At 43.4% G+C, this 20,934-nt stretch overlaps 1 protein-coding gene across 10 annotated transcripts in view; it reads right to left on the bottom strand.

Annotated features, from left to right (window-relative positions):
• The window catches only part of LIMS1 (LIM zinc finger domain containing 1), a 79,508-nt gene that overhangs the window by 15,807 nt on the left and 42,767 nt on the right, over window positions 1-20,934 (bottom strand). For 8 of the 10 annotated variants that reach the window (XM_082069535.1, XM_082069540.1, XM_082069537.1 and 5 more), the window contains exon 2: window positions 3,621-3,780. In XM_082069535.1, the coding sequence (XP_081925661.1) occupies window positions 3,621-3,780 (160 nt within the window). Of the gene's footprint in view, window positions 1-3,620; window positions 3,781-6,049; window positions 6,301-20,934 lie in introns of those variants that run through there. The other 2 variants (XM_082069541.1, XM_082069532.1) reach the window with 2 other exon arrangements.

Below are 20,934 nucleotides of genomic sequence, written 5' to 3'. Positions count from 1 at the left end.
GAGGGCAAACGTGATAAGCAGCTTAATGACTAACTGGGGAAACCCAGCAAGGCTTGCGATAAGAAGGGGAAGAATATTTGACTTCCCCATTGCTCAGAGCTGGAGATTGTTTCCAAAAAACACTAGCTTAGCTAAACCAGGCACAGAATAAACACAAACTCATGCAGGGTGACCAACAATGTCTGTGTTTACCCACAGGGAACATGCTCAGAAAAGCACGTTACCTGGCCACACCTCCAAACACATCCATCTTCTCAAAGAGTGCATTAAGCCAGTCAGAGCAAGATCTCCTTTCTGCCTGTCTTCTCCAGACATTTTTTCTTGACAGTGATAAAGGTCACCTCAAGTCCCGTCAGTCATCTCCTGAGCATTGGCCAACCTAAGCTCACCCTCTACCTCCTTAGGGCTGTCCCTCCCTCTCCCCCAAACACTATCACCCCGTATGCTCACACCTCTGGCACAGAGGTGTGGAACGAAGACGAGCAAGCTGTACCTTTGTCCCCCCTTCTCCTTTGAGCAGCACCACCAGGAAACATGTTGGAGTTTTCCACTGCAATCATCTCACTGACCACCATGGCTAAGTGAGAGCCATTCTGGCAGCACAGGACATGCACAGAACCCCTAAAGGGGTGCACAGATAGAGAAGAATGCCCTGCTGCAGATTTCCCATCTGAAACAGCCGCAAAGGCACAAGGGCTGGGACAGCACAGATATCTACTGACCTCCCCATTCTCTAGAAGATGCCCAGGACAGGCCAGTATAGATGAGGGAGGAAGGCCAAGTAAGATGTATGAGCTATCACCTGAAGGCTGTCAGAGGGCTCAAGCAGAGTGAAAAATACCTCTCTTTAGCAGCCACAGACAGACTTGCTGGTGTGGAGAGAAACTGCAAGATCTTGTGGTAGACACTACAAAGACTAGAGGCAGAAGTGTGATAGAAGGGTTCAACCCCCACACAAGTCTTTACGTATTCATTTAATCCTCACCACAATTATTTTACCTCTGTAATAGTTATGGCAAAAAGTGTCTATTCTTAATTGAAACTTTCCACTTTCTATGTAACATTTCTCCAGAACAAAACATCTATCCAGCCTGAAAAAAAAAAATAATCCCTAACAGTGTTAACCAAAATGTGTTTAGTACACGGGGCTATTTTCATGCCCAGGAAAATCTATCGACACTCACTTCTGACAAACTGTCTTTAACAGGGAGCATCACTTTGCAGTAAGAGTGCTCAAAGACTAATATGAATGTCAACAAGGTACCAGCAGGAAACAAAGTGCCTGCATCCAATATATCTAAACACCACCAAGATACTTGGTCCTGCCAAGGACATCCAGACATGGCCATAGTAAGCAACAGAGATACTGTCATATTCCTGGATTAGGTGCAAAGGTAAGACTTTCCTTCCATTGCGGTCCTCCTCCAACCTCTAGGACAAGGGTGTCAGACTCATGTTCACCTGGGGCCACATCAGCCTCATGCGTGCCTTCAAGGGGCCGAGTGCAATTTTAAGACTGTATAAATGTAACTACTCCTACATTTATACAGTGAAAATGAGTTTGACAGCCCTGAGCTAGGAGGTACAGCCTGCCCAGAGCAGGATTTCTCAAAATTTTATCTTAAACGAAGGACCATTCAACTTTCTGAAAGAGGTCCCTGGGTTGCCCCACTGTTTTTTGAGTCAGGAAAAGGATGAATAAAGTACTTGTTATGTAAATAAACTACATTTTATTGTTTTAAGACAATTTTATTAACATAGCTACAAAGATTTTAGTTTTAAAACATTTGTATCACTCTACTTTTGCCTCAGGTCTTAACATGTCAGGACTCCTTACCACAGCTGCAAGACAGCAGCAGCTCAGTAGATATTAACAATTGTAATGTAATGTGTAAGTATCTAGAGGGTGTTCTGTTTTGTTTCTTTTTAATTGTTACTGCCTTGCAGCTCACCTTTTGATGTCTTAGGGAACACTAGTGGCTCATTTACCACAATTTGTGCAACACTATCCCTACAGCACTGAAAAGTCTTTTGATCCTCAAACAAGATGCGAGAAAGCAAACCCCAGGAATCCCCTTTGCCATCTCTTTTCCAATCCACACTCCTCCCTCAGCCTCTCCTTGTCGACATGGTCCTGTAAAATCAGAAATACTACTGCTGTGCTCTTGCCAGAAAGATGGCACACAGTATATAAGAGCACAGCGCTGTGCTTTTTACACACTTGCTCACCTTCCTTTCCAGATCATGGCATGACATAAATCCTGCAACTGCTACTGTATGTTGGACTTCAAGCTACTGGAGCAGGACCTTATCTCTCAAACTATAATTCCCTGTCTTGCATCATCTACCCTTCCCTATACCAGTCACTTCATTAGTTTATGAACCAGTCTAAGGCTTTCACTAAAGCCACTTTGTCCTTGAGATAGCTGAGCCACATCCTGGATCCCCACAACAGGTGAAAGAAAATGACACTAATATCAAGATACCCATCTAAGCTGAGGGCAACCTATCTTGGGCTGAGAAATACAAGTGAGAGAGGGTTTTAACCCTTGAAAGAGTATAAGAAAAGCTGATTTTGAATGCTCCAATTTGTTAAACCTAGAGCTGACCATACATAGGCCCCATCTGGTTTGGGCTCTCTGCACACCCTGATCTCAGCATGCTGACTTATTGGTCACCTCCCTGAGCAACTTTTCACATGCCATGTTGGCCTCACTCAGCTCAGCAATAAACCTCCGATGGACTACATGATGCTGGGGTTTCCTTCCAGATGACTGTTCTCTTCTAAGAAGTATGCTTCCTCTGTACACTTCTGGTGTGATACCTAGGCTGTCTTCACAGGCTTCAGGGGAAGAAGTCTGCACTGAGAGACAAATCTCCAGCAGCTCTTTTCTCGCCTTTGATAACATAAGGCTACACATTTAAATAAGGCTATAGAATTAAAGAATCATTTTGGTTGGAAGAGACCCTCAAGATCATCAAGTACAACCATTAACCTAACTCTAGCACTAAACCATGTCCCTAAGAACTATATCTATGTGTCTTTTAAACACCTCCAGGAATGGTGACTCCACCACTTCCCTGGGCAGCCTGTTCCAATGCTTGACAACCCTTTCTGTGAATCAGTTTTTCCTAATATCCACCCCTCCTGGCACAATTTGAGGCTGTTTCTTCTTGTTCTCTTGCTTGCTACTGGGGAGAAGAGACCAACCCCCTCCATGCTACAACCTCCTTTCAGGTGGTTGCAGAGAGCGATAAGGTCTCCCCTCAGCCTCCTTTTCTCCAGGCTGAACAGCCCCAGTTCCCTCAGCCGCTCCTCAGACTTGTGCTCCAGACCCCTCACCAGCCTCATTGCCCTTCTCTGAACTTGCTCCAGCACCTCAATGTCTTTCTTGTAGTGGGGGACCCAAAACTGAACACAGAATTCGAGGTGTGGCCTCACCAATGATGTCCTCCAAATTGGTACAGAAACATTTCTGCTTTTTCTCCCTCTATTAGGCATATCCTTTCAGAGCCCCACTCTTTCCACAGGACTTCCTAAGCTATCGACCTGCCTGTAGTTACTTCTTGTATGAGAAGGAACGCACAAGGCAGAGGCTGGGGGTGAGACAGGGACTCACCTCATAGAAGAGCCCTTCGGGGAACTGCTGGAAGCACTGGGCGCAGACGAAGCACTGCTCGTGGTACAGCTCACCATTGCTGTTGACAATTTTCTCAGCAGGGGCAAAGCCACCTCTGCAGCGCTCGCAGATGGCGTTTGCAAGTGCATTTGCCATGTTGCTGTCATAAAAAAAAAAAAAAAAGAAAGGAAACAGAAACAAAATTAGCCCAAATAGGCAACAACACTGGTTGTGGGTCTCTTTTTTTTTCCACAAAGCCAGCTGCATCAGCCTAGCTAGGCTGCTCAACAAAAGTTTTTCAATGGACTTAATGACTTGTGGCATCCCCTCAGAAATAAAAGTGCCATTTCCCCCGCTCCCAAACTCTTTAGAAACAAAATCCCCACAATGCACTCAAATACTAATTCAAAGAAACCCAAACAGAGACACCATTACTAAAGATACATTTTCAGGCTTTTTATGATGAGAAAAGGCAGGCAATTCAAAGAAGTACTTTAAAAATGACAAAATAGATTAGAATTACAGCATACAAGTACAAATGTTAACAATAACTGAGGACTGGAAACACATAGGAAAGCATAAATGATAATTCAAAAATAATTCCCAATTCTAAAATGCATATAACAGCACCAGTTCAAAAGTTCTAAATAAGCAATGTGAAGGTGTGTACAGTATCTAGTCTGGTAGATATTACTGAAAACCAGAGTACATAAACAATTATTCCTTCTAAAAGCTTCAGATAACTTGAAGTCATTTTACAAATTTAGTTTGAAGCCCTGGGATTTTTGGTTGGTTTGTTAGGGAGGTCAGCTCACAGAGTGCTGTTGTTGGTCCAGGGGGGCTAAGGGAGATGTTTGGGATGCTCTGGCTGCCCCACTGTGACCCACACGACCTGGTGACCCCATGCCAAGTCACTCAAATTGCAACCTTGGTGGCTTCTCAAAGGCACGTGACCATAAAATGACAACGGAGTAGCTGCAAAATATCAGAGGAATTAGCTACTTCACTAGGATCTTGTCCACATCTGCAGCAGACAGTACAGCTGTGTTTCAGTTAATTAAGGCCAGAAAAAGGCTCACTTGATTTTTCCTTTGCAAGCATTTTCTCACTCATATCTAGACTCTCAAAGCTATGCCTTTCAGGTTCACCTCTCTGCCCAATACCATTTGATAGCAGACAGCAAATACAGGGTAATGGTCTAGTTTCGTTACAATCTGACCACAGCTGACAAAACCACTGACTCAAACATCTATCTGGAAGCTTATTAAACAACTGACATTTTAAACGTGTGCATGCATGTACACATTTTGATATAGATATCGTGCTGTATCTGCAAATGCAGAGCCCTTAGTCCTCTGCAAGGTGCTCCTTCGCACTGCCTTTCCCTCCAAGGGGTGAGACCTCCTGGCTCCCACCAGGTTCAATAGGAACTGAACTCATTCCTTGCATGGCATTCAAGGGAGCAAGCAAACACCTGGCACAAGTTTCAAAAAGGAATGTGCTTTGTCTTTTTCTTACACTGTTCTCACAGGAGAGCCCTAGGCAAGGTCACATCTGACCAGTTATTATTAGCTGGCCTTTTTTTTTCCTCTCTCTCTAGAGATCTTTGCAGAAAAGGAAAACAGTAACTGCTATCCAAATGTTCACCACTCTCTCAGTGAAACAACAAGTAAGCAAATTTCACAAGGATATCAGATGGAGAATGGTCTATTCCATACTACCCCATACATAACAGACAAGCCTAGAGTGATTATATGTATGAACTGTGGTTAACTATAAAGCTCGCCAATGTTCTCCATGGATTCTATGAGCTTTCTGTGCAGGAAAACCTCCATCACTTCACCCGTCCCCTTTATCAATCTAAATGAAGAATAATCACAACAGAAATTAGGATGTTCATCATTACCTCAGCAGTTCTTGGGCACTAAGGATGTTAAACTTAAAAAATTATTCAATGTTAAGAGCTGTAAGACACAAATTATACTCCAAGCAAAATATGAAACGAAGTTCAAAACCAAATGAAAGTATAAAACTTTCCTTCTCAGTGTGCAAAAGCACTTCACTTTGATTTGAAATGCACATGTAGACACAGAGATGTACATAATACTTTTGCATTAGTGAAGCAGTTTATTGGTCTGCCCAAAATAGTAGGCAAACAACATAAAGTCAGAGAGACTACTTGACAAATCACAACCCTGTTTCAACTGCCGATAAAAATTTCTGACGCAATTAATTATGAAGTTTAAAGCAACGGCTCAAATTTTCGTTGATGATTACAACTGGCAAAGTATCAAGCAGAACCGTGGCAAAGGTTGCATTAGAGAACGGCTTGCACAGCCAGCCTGCAGCTCAGATAATAAAGTACAAATGTACAATACACCAATAATGTCACCATAGTTATACCCCACAGACGAACAGAATGAACTTACAATCTTGCATAAAAGTCACAAAACTCTTTGTAGAGTTTTATGTCACTGTGCCTACGTTGCAATTTTGACACCGGTTTCTCGTCTTCATTTCCTGCAGAGTTGTAGGCATCAGGAGCGACCTTGTGTGCAACCTCTTCATCCTCCGGGATGGGGTAAGGGTAAGCTCTGCGCTGAAAGTTCATCTCTCTCTAATTTCTTTCCCAGGTGTATATATTCTATGCTTATACTGCAAAGAAGCTGTAGGCACAGGCTGCAAAACAATCTGCTGGCCTTCCCCTTGTTCCCAGCGAAGTGATTTACTTTCACAGCTCCGTGTCATGCAGCCGGAGCTACTCAGCGCCCTGCTAGAGCTTCAAGTTAAAAGCTCGGTGGCGGGGCGGTGAGCCCGTCACGCTGTGATTTACTGACGCTGGCTGCCAGCGGAGCTGCACATTCCCCTGCCAGGCCCTTGTGCACAATCAGATGCTGGAGAGGGGCTTTGCTGTCAGCTGCTGACAGAAGCTGCCCAGGAGAGCTGCGGTGCTGGTCACCTACGTGAGCAAACACCACCACCACCAAACTTGTCCTCAGCTTCCTTCTGCTGGGTGTGGAGGTGGATTCCAATAATATTTGATCATGGGCAAAACAGCAGTGGAAAGTGCGAAGACTTCTGTCATTAGGTAAATATTGCTTTCATGCTACAGTTTATTTTTCATTGTAAAAATGGCCTTTCATATTCCACTTGTGTCTTCTAAGTCATATGTGCTGAATTTATCTATAGGTGTATTCTTGTCAGCATTTCAGAAAAGGGGCAGTTATGGATGAATAGTTTGGTTTCTGTTGTGCTTCACAGGCCATTTACCGAACTGCCAGGTATACTATGATGGGCAATATATGAAGGAGGATAAATGAAGCTTGATTTCCAGTGATGTACTGCATTTAAAACAATTATCTAATTTAAGTACACTTACTGAAGAAATTTACTGTGGATATTAGGGAACTGAGAGAGCAAAATCAGGCAGAAAGAATAAAATTAATAATTCCTTCACCACAGATTGCCCTCCTAATGTTGCAATTATTTAACATTTTATTTTTAAAAACCTGTTGTGCACTGCCTACTAGGGAAGGCGGGGTGGATTAGCTGCAGATCTGCAGCTAATAATTACACACCTGCAAGCTCTTCCTGCTTCAAGCCCAGAGCTTGCAGCAGATGTGGGGTACTAGACTTCCAGCCACTCGTAACTCCAGACAAAGCAGGGTTTGGAGAAGCTTCTCTGATTAACTATCCCTTGTGTTGAACTCACTCAGCCTTGTCAGCAATCGATTGAACCACAGAAACGCATCCACTCGGGGCTCATGACATACGGTGCCTTGGCATCTGAAGAATCTGCTCATCTGCGAGGGGGCATGGAAAGGCAGAGGAGGACAGGAAGGAGACAAACAAGAAGAAAGGGAACAAGAGCAGAAATGAAGACTAGAAGATGACAACATGACAGAAAGTCCAGTCAAGGCTACTACTTTTGAATATGCCTTTGACTTCCTAGGACGTACTTCAGAGGGTCTGGTTTATGATGGTTTTGGGTCATACCTCTCATCGCTAGCTAGGACAGCTTGCTCAGTAAGTGTACAGCAGCCCACACGCCACTCTCCATGCAGGCCTGGGCTCACATGTAGCCGTCTTTCCCATATCCTGGCCAACACAGCGCTGCATCTCTGCTGCTGCTGCCAAATTTCTGGGATGGGTTTGGTCAGGCATCTTTCCTTCAACTCCTGTCATCAGGAGGTGCAAGATGTCCTGAGCCACAGGACATCACAGTCGGTGGGACCCAGGCAGCATGACCCTGCTCATCTACTCATTTGTAGGTGTGATTATGCATTTTGCACCAGAGCTACCAGCAGTTACAAGCTGTAACAGGCTACAGAAGCTGCACCCTTACCACTGACATGGCTTGGCTGGGGCTCAAGCCCTATTTTTATCTGTCACGGAGCAAGCTCCAGATCAAGTAATGCTCAGCTTGTAGCCCTAGGCCATGATGAACTTGCCAGAACATGGTTAGTAGCAGGAAACAGCACTGGAAGAAAAGGTTTCTGCATCCGCTGGAGTGATGAAAATGAGTGCTGTTTGCTAATGGAGATGCAGGAGTAGTGATGCTGGCTCTTCGTCTCCGTGCTGCTTCCCAACATTTCCTGCACAGGTCAAACGCTGAGCTTCTGTGGGTATGAAAATCTCCAGGGAGAGTGACTGCAATGGACTAACCATGCTGATTCGTCCAGGATTAGTGCAGGTACACCAAGCCACTATGATAAGAAACAGCAAGGCAGTCTGTCTCTTACTGTTATCACTGACCATCTCCTTAGTACCAGATCACAGGCGATTCTCCCAGGAGGCTGCTGCTGCTGCTGAGATTCAGGGAGCCCTGAAGAGTTTGTTTCTCCCAGTGGACTACTTTAGTCCTTGTAGTAATGCGAAATCCACAGACTACCAAGGTGGCTGGAAGCCACTTGTGCTGCCTCGCGTCTTCTGAGGTCAACAGGAAAATATTTCCTTGCTTCTTCAGCTTGCCACTGTACAGTCTTCTGCGTGGCTGTAGCAAAGCAAGTAGTACAGCAAGTCAGTGCAATAAGATTTCCATCCAAAAAGTCTGTTTTAATCTTCCTAGCTTTTTTCAAGAAGCACTCCTAAAATGGTCCTGGGACTCCATATGCACAGTAAGTAGAAGCTTCCTGGTTCTCAAGGCCTGTTGCTGTTGCTGCTGGCGGAATTACTCCCAACTTGTTTTCCATTAAGCAAAAAAGCAGCTCGACAGGAGTTTAAAAAGGGCTCTTCTGCTACTGAAGCAAAACATAGTTTCTACTGTGAAGGTTTGGTAGTCCACAAATCCACAGCAGCTGGCCATCTTTCTCTTTTCTGTCATTTTGCTGGAGGAGTGCTGCCAAGAGCTGAAATACGCAGTTAAAAATACACAGCATTTTCCTTAGGGAATTCTATGTTACTCTGAGGTGAAGCCATCCATGGGGAGTGAGAAGTGTGTAGAGGGGTTGTTGATTTGCAGTATCAGCTTCCCAAGGGCATTCCCTGGGATCTGGGACAAAACCTACCAGCCTGCTGCTAAGGAAGCAGTCATAAGGAGACGAGAAAAGTGAGAAATTCAGGATTTCGTTGGAAAAGGTACGTAGGAAGGAAGGAGGCAGAGAGGCTCTTCCTGGCACACTGATGATATATCAGAAGCCAAAGCTGATGGAGGGGAAGATGCTAAAGGAAACAGCAGAAGAGGGGAAGGGAAGGGTCCCACCGTGGCTACAGAGAAGGGCTTCAGAAAACAGCAGCAAAAATATCCGCACTGCTTTGTCATCGCTGACGGACAATTGCTGCCCCACTCACACGCTGCTTTTCCATCCCTGGAAACATTCCAGACCAGGCTGGACGAGGCTCTGAGCAACCTGATCTAGTTGAAGATGTCCCTGCTCATTGCAGGGGGGTTGGACTAGATCGTCTTTGAAGGTTTCTTCCAACCCAAACTGTTCTATGATTCTGTGATTCTCTGGAGACCTTTCAAATCTGGCTGCCCGAGGCAGACAGGGACTCTTACAGAGAAGGTTCGGTGGCCAGCCAGCCCTGCTGAGTGCTCTGCTCCCTGCCACAAATAGACGTGCTGAGCAGTCACGGCTCCAAACAAGGTGCTTGGCAAAAGCAGCTGCTGCTTGGCAACCTGCTCGTGCCACCATGAAATGTCACTGCGTCACCGGCACTGTCAGAAAGCCATGAGCCCTGTCTGGTTATGCAGTGGGGGAATAAGTATTCACAGTGCATCCCTCCCCTTCCTGCATAGGTAAGGCTGATTTCATTTTAATTGTATTAAAACTGATGCTACACAGTGGCCCTCCAGACAAAACACAGAACAACTGGAACAGAAGTTTTGCTGCAAAATCTGTGTGGACTTGCAGTGCCACGCACTGATTTCTGCACCAAACTTTTAAAGCAATGATTGACCTTTCGCATCTTTTTAATTGAAATTAAAAACACTCTTGGGTTCTGGTTGCTGCAATTGTTTATCTCTTAAGCAATAAAATACTTTTTGTGTTAAGCTGATCTCTTAAGGCAATTTGAAAGAAGGTATATTCTATCATAAAAATGCTCATTAAAGGTAGGATTTTCACATGTGCCTAGCACTGGTCTAACTTCTGTTTCTTATTAAAAAGAATATAAAACCATCTTGAAACCACTGCAATAAAAATCAAGTGAATTCTGAGTGCTCCTACAAGTTTCATTCTTTAGTCTTTGCCACAAAAAGCTTGAATAAACTTATGTGGTGGGAGTTTAAACAGGGCAAACAAAAGGCAACTCTAGCTGTTGCATATACTTCAATATAAATTGATTCTTGTATAAACATGTCCAAAAAATGCTTTGGTCTCCACAGAGAAGGTTCACATTCCATGTCTCCATAAGGAAATGAATATAACTGGAATAAACAGGTAAGCAGCACTTTCCCACACAACATTTTATCAGCCATACAAGCACAGTGAAAAATCAGTCTGACAGAATTTGTAGAAAGTTAGAGCAATATTTAACTATAGCAGGTTCCTGTTGTAAGTCATATTTTTAAAAAATGTTGTATTTTCTGCCTGCTGGTTACAAACATTACCAAATTACCAAAAGGCAATTGTTAGCAAATTACAACTAAGTGTATGCGTGTTCCTCATCTGTTGCTTAAGAAACAAATTTAAAGTTCAAATATGTAAAATGTATGATGTTGACCTTTGTATTTTCTGACATTTCAGGAAAATCCCATCCTGGCTTGTATCAGAAATAGTGTGGCCAGCAGGACTGGAGCAGTGATTGTCCCCCTGTACTTGGTGCTGGTGAGGTTCCACCTCGAATCCTGTGTTCAGTTTTGGGCCCCTCATCATAAGAAAGATGTTGAGGTGCTGAAGCGAGTTCAGAGAAGGGCAACGAAGCTGGTGAGGGGTCTGGAGCACAAGTCTGATGAGGAGCAGCTGAGGGAACTGGGGCTGTTTAGCCTGGAGAAAAGGAGGCTGAGGGGAGACCTTATTGCTCTCTGCAACCACCTGAAAGGAGGTTGTAGCATGGAGGGGATTGGTCTCTTCTCCCCAGTAGCAAGCAAGAGAACAAGACGAAATAGCCTCAAATTACACCAGGAGAGGTTTAGATTGGATATTAGGAAAAATTGAATCACAGAAAGGGTTGTCAGGCATTGAAACAGGCTGCCCAGGGAAGTGGTTGAGTCACCATCCCTGGAGGTGTTTGAAAGACACGTAGATGTGGTGCTTAGGGAGATGGTTTAGTGGGACCTGGCAGTGGTAGGTTAACAGTTGGACTCAATGATCTTAAGGATCTTTTCCAATCTAAATTATTCTACAATTCTAAAATGATGCACTACCATGTTTCTCTTCAGAGTCATAGTTTCCTAGCACCAATATTCAGCTCATGTCATCTGTCACTGAAATTCACCAAAAATCCTTCACGAAATCCTTAGTGAGAAGGCAAATGCCAGCCTGTGCTTCTGTCTTAACCATCTGCCCACACTAGCTCGAACCAATGTTTAAACAAGCTGAACACCATGATCTAAGCAGTTCATCCAGTAGCTATAATTAATACCATGACTCAACATAACACCCCAGCTACCAGAAGACTTCCATTACATCCACACCATTCCTTGTAGGGCAGAGATAACTCCAACACCAAGCTTCCCTTCTCGTAGCGACATCCTTATTATAGTAACATCTCCGCTGCAGACACTACGCTGAGAACGGACCTTTAGCTTTACTAACCAGCATGCCACTTCCACATGTCTCCTCTCGAACATTACTATTAATTTACACCTCCAGCAACATAGCCTCTCAAACCATTCTTCACCTTCATTAAGTTTTTTTTTTATTTTATATGAGGAAGTGCAAAGTTTTTCATATCTTGAATTAATTTGTTTTGGGCAGAAGGTAGAATGTGGTAGAGAAAACATCCCCTCAGCTGTTGCTCTTCTCTCACACACAGATTAAATTGTAATTATTAGTCATCCTCAGTTTCGGTTTCACATTTTTTATTTTCCACATTCACTGCAGCATCACTGAGCTTTAAAACCAGCAGAGGATGGCAGACAGCTGAGCCATCTGCAGTTAACATTGCAGAATTAAATAATGGCCCCAATATTCAGCAACTGAAAGAGAATAACCAGAAGCAATTTATGTTCCTAAGAGTCGAGCATGAGTAACGTTACTGACAAATAAAGCTAATACAAAATAACATTGCCTTCATACTTCATTATGGTGAACTTAACACTTGAGGTAATACAAACTGAAGGTCTTCATCTTGTATTTTATATTTATGAGCTCTTCAATACTAGTAGCAGACCTGTCAAGTAAGCACAAATGAATTTCAGTAGCAGTTAGTGCAAAGCAAAACTTCTACACATTTTCCACACCAAAGGCTTTAGTAACTATTGCAAGGTGGTTTTAAAAGTAAGGGTTTCCACCCCAGCAACTGACATCCTGAATGAGCAAAGCAGGAAAGAATGGTTATAATATATATATCATAAGACTTGTGAGGGAAGATGTAGATGTTACCCCTCACAACAGTGTATTCTGCTGGGATTATCTGAAGGAGCAGTGCAGGTTATTTGCTTGGCAGAACAAAAGCAAAGGAATAAGCGAAGACAATGGGATTTTGTGCCAAACCTCCTTGCCCTTTGCTACATACCATGGAGAATGTAGGTGTAATCTGAAGATTAGCTTTAGAAAGGAATGTAGTTTAAAACTAAGCAATTACTTGTACACTTCAAAATTCATGACCTGCAACCTGGTAACTCATGGAGCTATTCTGGTCTGAAGCGGCACTGCTACCGTGTCCTTTAAATATATATGATATATATATAAGACACAGCTTTTTTAATATATCAGAAATATAGTTTATGCTTCAGTTTCTGTAATCAGCAAGGAGAAATGTAAAAACAATAACTGAAAAGCCAAACATCAAGGGAGACAAACAGCTTTCAATGCAGATTTTCCGTACCGGAACAAGACGGGGACCAGCCAGGGCGGTTTTGAGTCATGACCCTAAGCAAGTAACATTTTTCCAATAGCTGCAAAGAAACAGAGTTCAAAAGACAGACTCGACTCAGGATCAAGAACATTATGATCTATGAAGACAGTGGCATGCATGGATTTAACATGCTTGAAAAGACAAAGGCTATTTCACATCCATTTCACATTTGTCTGTTCATTTCTTGCTGGACCAGCTTGAACCTTTTGAATCTTTCATTTAAAAAGGCACAGCTGAAAAATGCTGCCAGGTAGTGCCAACTGTGTCTGCCAGTATGTTACTTCCCTTGAGGTTAATGGCTAATAGCTGTTAATTAATTTTCTTCTCACTTTGTCATGGCCATTAGAGCACATAGAAGCAGAAAACTACAGGGAAATATGTCACCGAAGTCATAACCCAAACCTCTCTTGTTGGACAAAAGGCTCCAAAAGGTTATGAAACTTCATCTTGTTGATACATAAAGATGTGTCACAGGATGATTTAAAATCTGCTCATGAAGCTGAGCAGTGTCATCCAAAAACACCATTCACAGAGCGTTATATATGAAACCATCATTTCAGAATACTACCAGGAACTACCTAAAATCAGAAGTCTCTTCAAAGCTGGCAGATACAAAGCTGAAAACTGAACAACGCCCAAAACCCCTATGACAAAGCAAACAACAAAAAAAATTATAAACCCATAACCATGTGCATCATGGCGTCTGATAACACAAGTGAAAACTTGGAGTGTCACTCATGTTTAGGAAACGCCCTGAGATTCCCAGGTGTGAGGTGAGACCAGAGGAGTTAACCAAAGGGAAAAACACTGAATGTCACAAATCCTGTAGGAAGTCCCTGAGCCACAGCTGGGAGCGAGCTGGGATTACTACCAAGGGAAATCCCATAAAAGGTCCGCTCTTTCCTTCTGCGTAGCTCCCCAGGCATCAGCTTTTGGTCACTATCAGAGGCAACATACTTGGCAAGCTGGAGCTGTTCCCATGTCTGGAGAGCATCATGTAAAAAGCTCATGGTCGTCTCAAGAACACCATGTCTGTTAGCTTTACGTTTCCCAGAACACCTCAGAGGCCACAGGAAAACAAAATAAATAGGAAGGGAACCCAAACTTACAGCCTTTAAGTTTGTTCTCCCTGATGCCTGCAAGTTGGTAATTTTTATTAAGTGGTGACACTGAGATAATTCAGTTTTTCTCTCCTCTGCAGAATATTGCTGTGTGTAAATTCACTTCAGTGTGACAGGTTACATTCAAAGGAGAACTTAATTATAAAGAAGAATAATGTGCAATCACAGTACATTTTCTGTAGAGAACATCTCTGATTAGGTGTTATCAAAACACATGAAAACAAGAAAAAAACCCTACAATTTATCCTTAGCCAGCTTATTCTGTAAGAAAAAGCAATCTTAATTGCTGTAATCATTGAAGCTAAACAATTTACTGAAATCAGAGATTATTACAATGAGGCAAGTGTAACAGGAACAGCAGTAATTGCTCGGGTTTCTGTTACACAAGCAGCCACCTCGGGTCATTTGCAGTCAGGTGAGGTGACAGTCAGGGTGACCAAAGAAAATCACTTAGGAGTTGTTATGCAATGCAGGAGACAAGGGGTGAGAGAGGAGGTAAGGAAAAAAGGGTGTGTTCCTCCTAAGTTATTTTAACCCCTAGAGCAACGAAAAGTAAAGCACAAATGAAAAGTAAGGCCTCTAGTCATTTGGATACCTCAAACTAAGGCTCAAAGCAAATTCTAAGTATCACAATATTACAATATAACCATGAAGCATATTTTTCCTGGCTCCAGGTTACTATAATTAATAATACTAATTCAGTGTTACATTTACATGGAGAAATCCTTCTTCAATTACAGCAGCTAGACAATGAGCCAAAGTGTTTTTCAATCAAGAGTTCCCAAACATTTGATTCAAATGAGTATTTCTAGGTCCCAACTCTCTACTATTCCAGCACATTTTCTAACCACAACAAATGAAGAAGTGTAATTTTTCATGGCTTAACATTTATTTTCAAGCTCCTCCTGGTTTAATAAATTAGCGTCCTTTTTACCAATGTATTGAACAATTACTGCTTTACCTGCTGGCACTGGCACCATTAGCAAGTTAAACCTATACTTACAGAAAGCAGCTATATAAATATTAACATTTGTAATGCTGTTAAGAAACATTACCAGTGGAAAACAAATTTAAGAATGCTTCCAGGTGTAGACAGATCTTTCCTTTCTTCCTTTCCCTGCCCTCTGAAAGTTCAGCAGGGTCCCTGGTTCCCCAGGCAGTCCCTGATCAGCATCATCTTCTCTCCCCAATAGGTAGAGCAGGAGATCTTCAGGTGCGACGTGCAGCTGGAAACAGCTGCACACCTTGGCTGGCTGTTACACGTGGGTTTTTGATGGCAAGCTGAGGAGATCCGTGACCTCGCACAACTCCCAATTGCTGTATCTCATAAAGAGAGGCGTTCAGGCCTACCGCATTGCCGATGTTTGAGGGATTTTATTCATTAGTTTCCTTTTATACTCACCTACGAGCTTTGTTGTGCAGAGCCTCTCCCCACAAGGCTCAGCGGGACATAAGAATGTGCTTGTGTCTCCTATTTCACCTTTGAGGGAGCCTTTGTGCATGAAATTTTGGGGCGCATCCACATGCCTTCCAGCCTGGAGTCTGTGTGAAGAGGCAGGTGGGAGCCTGGAGGGACCCAGCAGAAGATTGCCTGCACCTACTCATGCAGATGTGCCCACCAGCTTCAGCAGCAGAAAGCAAAAGAAAGGCAGATCTTGAAAGCCATTAATGTGGAAAACGTCTATGGTGATTTCTGCATAAGAGAACAGAGCAGTGAACTATCTGAGTAACTGACAGCCACAGACTGAAGCTTGCTGATGGTTATTTGTTGCAAATGCTGCAATTTACTGTTTGGTAAAAACCGGAGACTAACTTCTTCAAAAGTTGTTTACATTTTTAATTGCATTTGAATGCATATGAACTTAGAAAAGAGAACTATGGATAACAGTGATCAATTCCCTTTAAGTGTAATTGTCAAAAAAAAGAGAATTGCCCCTGCTTTTCCCAGTACCTTGTGCTGATCTTCGGAAATTAATTTTTTTAGATGAATCATTCTATTTTTACAAAGGCCATGGGATGCGAAGGGGAAAGAGCGAAAATAGCAAGCATACTGCTACTGTTAAGTGACTCCTAATGATTAATCATAAATGTATGTGTACAATTTCCTTTGCATCCTGTTTGCTGAGAAAAGCAACAAAGAAGAGCTCAGCATACAGTTCAGAATTTTTTACATGCCATTTCTAAAGACAAGGCAAGACAAGATTTATGAGAGATGTCATTTTTTTTTCCCACCAAATCAATACAGCTGGTAAAGAACAAGTCTTCCCCTCCATTCTGAAAAGCAGATTTCTCAGGTTGCATTTTGTTCAATGGCTGCTGCATCTGCTGCAGATGGGGTCAGATGAAGGTGCCGGGCAGCCCCCTGCACGTTGAGCCCTGCAACTGGGGAGCATCCTGGGTAGTCTATGCATTGGTAAGCCCAGCTTAAGCAGCAGAAGAGAGGACTGCATTCAGCATCCCTACCCCAGTGGAGGTCTAAACCAAGCACAGTTTTGTACTGTGCAAGTACAATAAAAGGACAAGCTATCCAGACCACCTTTTACGTGGGGTGGGCAGGCCAGTAAAGCACCGGTAACATCCACAGCAGCAGATTAAAATGCTCCCAGAGAGGTTATGGAGTTTGTTAAGTGATAAATGAAGTCAGAGAGGTGGAAAGAGAAGCTGAATTTCCAATCCCCACCAATGTGCTGTGCTGTCAGGACAAGGGCTGGGACTCCTCTCACCTCACCGTAGCAAGTGGAACCAGCTGTGCACAGCTTACACAGGAGGAGGTGGGGTGCAGGGGATGAGAGAGGCTTCCATGGAGTGAAACTCACTTATCCTAGGTTGGGTTTCTAAAAGAGGGGGATGAGTCAAGATTTAGGTCAAGAGAGGTTCTCCTTCCCCTCTACTCTGCCCTGGTGACAACACATCTGGAATATTGTGTCCAGTTCTGGGCCCCTCAGTTCAGGAAGGACAGGGAACTGGAGAAAATCCAGCACAGGGCAACAAAGATGAATAATGGAGTGGAGCATCTCCCTTATGAGGAAAGGCTGAGGGAGCTGGGGCTCTTTAGCTTGGAGGAGACTGAGGGGTGACCTCATTAATGTTTACAAATATATGAAGGGTGAGTGTCACAAGGATGGAGCCAGGCTCTTCTCAGTGACAACCAATGATAGGACAAGGGCTAAGGGGTACAATCTGGAACACAAAAGGTTCCACTTAAATTTGAGAAGAAACTTCTCAGTGAGGGTGCCAGAGCACTGGAACAGGCTGCCCAGGGAGGCTGTGGAGTCTCCTACTCTGGAGGCATTCAAGACCTGCCTGGACGCCTTCCTGTGTAACTTCATCTAGGTGTTCCTGCTCCGACAGGGGGATTGGACTAGATGATCTTTTGAGGTCCCTTCCAGTCCCTAACATTCTGTGATTCTGTGAGTCCTACCCTGCCACTCCAGTCCTGATCTCAGTTGAGCTTAGGGCTTGCTATTTACAGCTGCGGGTGGCTTCACTTGAAACACCCTTACTCTCCTCAACTGGTTGGGCTCCGGTGGCCCTTCCCAGCCCTCTCAGGTCCTCACCACTGCCAGTGGGACAGCTTCAGCTGCTCAGTCTCTGCGCCATACCACCTGCAACACTGAAGCAGCTGGGGCAGATTTGGGGCTAGCCCCAAGAATCAGCGTGTATACCACAGCAGGGCAGTGTGTGAATGGCAAGGTGTTGAACTCTGTCTGCAGGAGGACAATGCCTGGATGGGCAAAATGAGCAAAAGCATGCACTAAAGTAAGCTCTGCTGCTTGCAAATCAGGCCCTGCAGATACCCACAGCTGCGTGAGATGAGATTCCCCCCCAAGACAACCTGGAACCTACTTGCTAGAGCAAGAGGTGTTTGGAGACACTCTTGTTATATTTAAACATTTATTTAGGAGCTTCTACTGCAAATGGAAATATGACAAGCTACGAAACTTAATGGAAAGAGCCAGACTATATTCCGACGGTCTTTCCTACAAAAGACTGAGGGAAGTGTGTGGAGACTAGTTAATCACAAACTGAATAGCAGATCTGGAAGACAATGACGTGAGTCAAACCTCTGGGTGAAGTGACATCAGTGGAGACAGATGTAGAAGCTAAAGCTCACCTTCCTGTTATGGAGCTCAGAGTCCCATGGCACATGATCTATCATGAAGCTACCTCAACAGAGGAAATTACTTTATACTGTAAAGAGAATTGTTTCAATAAATTTTGGTTCCTGGAAGACAAAATGTATGTGATGCATTATATGATAAATATATGTTCTGCACACCTTTAGGAGTTCCAGTACATTGCTTGACAGTGCCCTAATTATTAGTAATCTTGTGTGTTTTAAGTACAAATGACACTGACCTTCCCAGGAAAGAGCAAAGGTGGAATTTCAAGCTGCTTTGCAGCGCTGACACTGCCAACACTTCGCTGGATCTCCACTGCAGTTTGCAGACGCACAAGCCCCTGTCCTACTGAGCAGCGTCCGGGTCCTGCTGTGACGGCCGGACCCCGGAGCCACAATTACAGCGGCGCTTGCAGCAGTGCAGAGGCCACCCCAGACACCCTGCAGCAAGGTGAAAGGGTGTGAATGGCTGTCTGCTGGGTGACTTACTGCTGGTTTGTGCCTTAGCAAAGGAACAGCCCAGCCTGGATCCCAGGAAACTGCTCCTAAAGGAGCAACAGGCCACAAAAAGGGCAGGAGAGAGAAATCCCATAGTGGGGTAAGATGCAAAAGGCTGTAAAACGAAAACTGGTAGGTATCATATATGACTTTAACAAAGCGCGATTTTAATTTCTATTTCTTTAAATACAGAAATTCTCACAGGATATCTTGAGGACATTGGCATGTAGGGTACAATTTGGCCCAGGATTAGAAAAATACGGTACTTGAACCAAGAAAGCAGCTTTCTATGAACTTTTCCTCAAGGGCTGATATTATTTAACACGTGGATGTATGTAAAATGAAATACAAAGGCACTAGAACAAAGAACTGGAGAAACTACAGGAGGGCATTGCAAAGCCATGGAGGATAGCAAGCTATATTTAGCAGACATGAAAGAAACCTCTTGTCTTTCTTGGGCACTCTAGATACTCTGGAAGTATTTGCTAAGGACAGGCACCTAAGTGTCACCGGGGCGAGCACATGAAATAAGGTAGAAGTTTCCAGTTTTAGAAAACTAAAGGACTTTTTCTATTCACTCCTGACTGATCTTTGCCCTGGTTTTATGTCATTATTTTGTATTTACAATGCCATAGCCTTTTGTCATAGAGAATGCAGTAAAAATGACAAATAAGGCTGCCTGGCAACACACTGAAATATCACAAAATGAGTTAGGAAGGAGCAAGGTTTAGTTTGAATAAGAACCAGCTTAAGCTATCAGCAAATATAAGAGAAGCTCTTTATTTAGGTATGAGTTGTCTCCCTGCTCTAGGAGCACCATCTCACCTTGCTCTGTTCACCTTCTTGTATCTCAAATACCCTGACCTAAACTGATTCCTAAGTCTCCTGATTTGCCGTTTCCTCCAACTTGGATTTTATTTGTCAAGATCAACCCCTGTTTCTCATATTTCTTGTCTTTAACTGGAAGAGGCTCAGAAGAGGATCAAAATGCCTACACTTATACTGATCCAGACAACCCCTTCCCCCTATTCAGCCCATAAAGGATCTCATTCCCATCTTGGATGTGCATATAAATAGGAGAAACAGCAATGCAGCTGTAGAGAGCTAGCACTCATTTTTATGTATATTATTTTAAAAGCAGTTTTCTCTTCCCTAAAAGATCTCTTCTTCCTCATGGCTAGTTTTGTATAAAAGAAATTAAACACAAAAAGTCAAGAATCTCTGCACATCTCTTACTCTACTAATTATTCTTTTATCTATAGCCATATGAATACATGCTGCTAATGCTATTAGAAATCCATCTAGGAAATTAATACTATAAATAGACACCAACCACGCATATCAGTCCCACAAATTAACACATTCCTATAACTGACCCAATATTTCTGATATCTCATAGCAAATAATTTCAGTAGGTTACAACCAGACATTTTGCCGCAATAATTTTTAATTAAGGTGCTTAGTTATAACAAAAGGGTAAATCCCCCAAATCTGGATACCCATCCTTCTGAAATTGCTAACTCAGATAACAAAAGCGCAGTTGACAAAAACCCTTTAAATCACACAGCACTCCAGTTTGATGCACAACCACCACCAACACTGAAAAAGAATCTAAAAATACAACCAGAGAACAGGCATTAGGAGATAGGAAGTACTTCCTCTCCTCCGAGGCTTTTGTTAGCATTTACACAGGGATTCTTTTCTGGGGAGCCTGAAGTGGGAACAGATTGCTTTCACGCCAAGCCCAGTTAGGGAGAAACATTTGCATTTTTACTTTATTTTTGCTGTCTGCTCTTAGTCAGGTTACAAACAATTCTTTAATATCCCTGCTCCAAACAGCAGCTTTTTGAAAATCTGTTGTTGCTCCTTCAAAAGGCACGTAGCATCAGGAAGGTAACGCCAGACATTAAATGGCTTTCTGATTTTTGGTCACCCTTCCTGGGTAAGGTCAGGCTAAGTGGTCTTCCTGCATTCTTTTGTCTAAAGCCCTTTCCGCAACAAAGAACCCCCCTGTGAGGAAAGCCAGAGCCCAGGAGCTGCCCCAGCCCCTCCACCACTAAACCAGCCTAGGGAAGGGGCTGCACCAAGACCCCCGAGAAACAGAGCAACCCAC

Source organism: Streptopelia decaocto (genome assembly GCF_964273445.1).
Source record: "Streptopelia decaocto genome assembly, chromosome: 1".
Classification (NCBI taxonomy): Eukaryota; Metazoa; Chordata; class Aves; order Columbiformes; family Columbidae; genus Streptopelia; species Streptopelia decaocto.
Note: the sequence above shows the minus strand (reverse complement) of the source record. Positions and strands in the feature narration are given on the sequence as shown.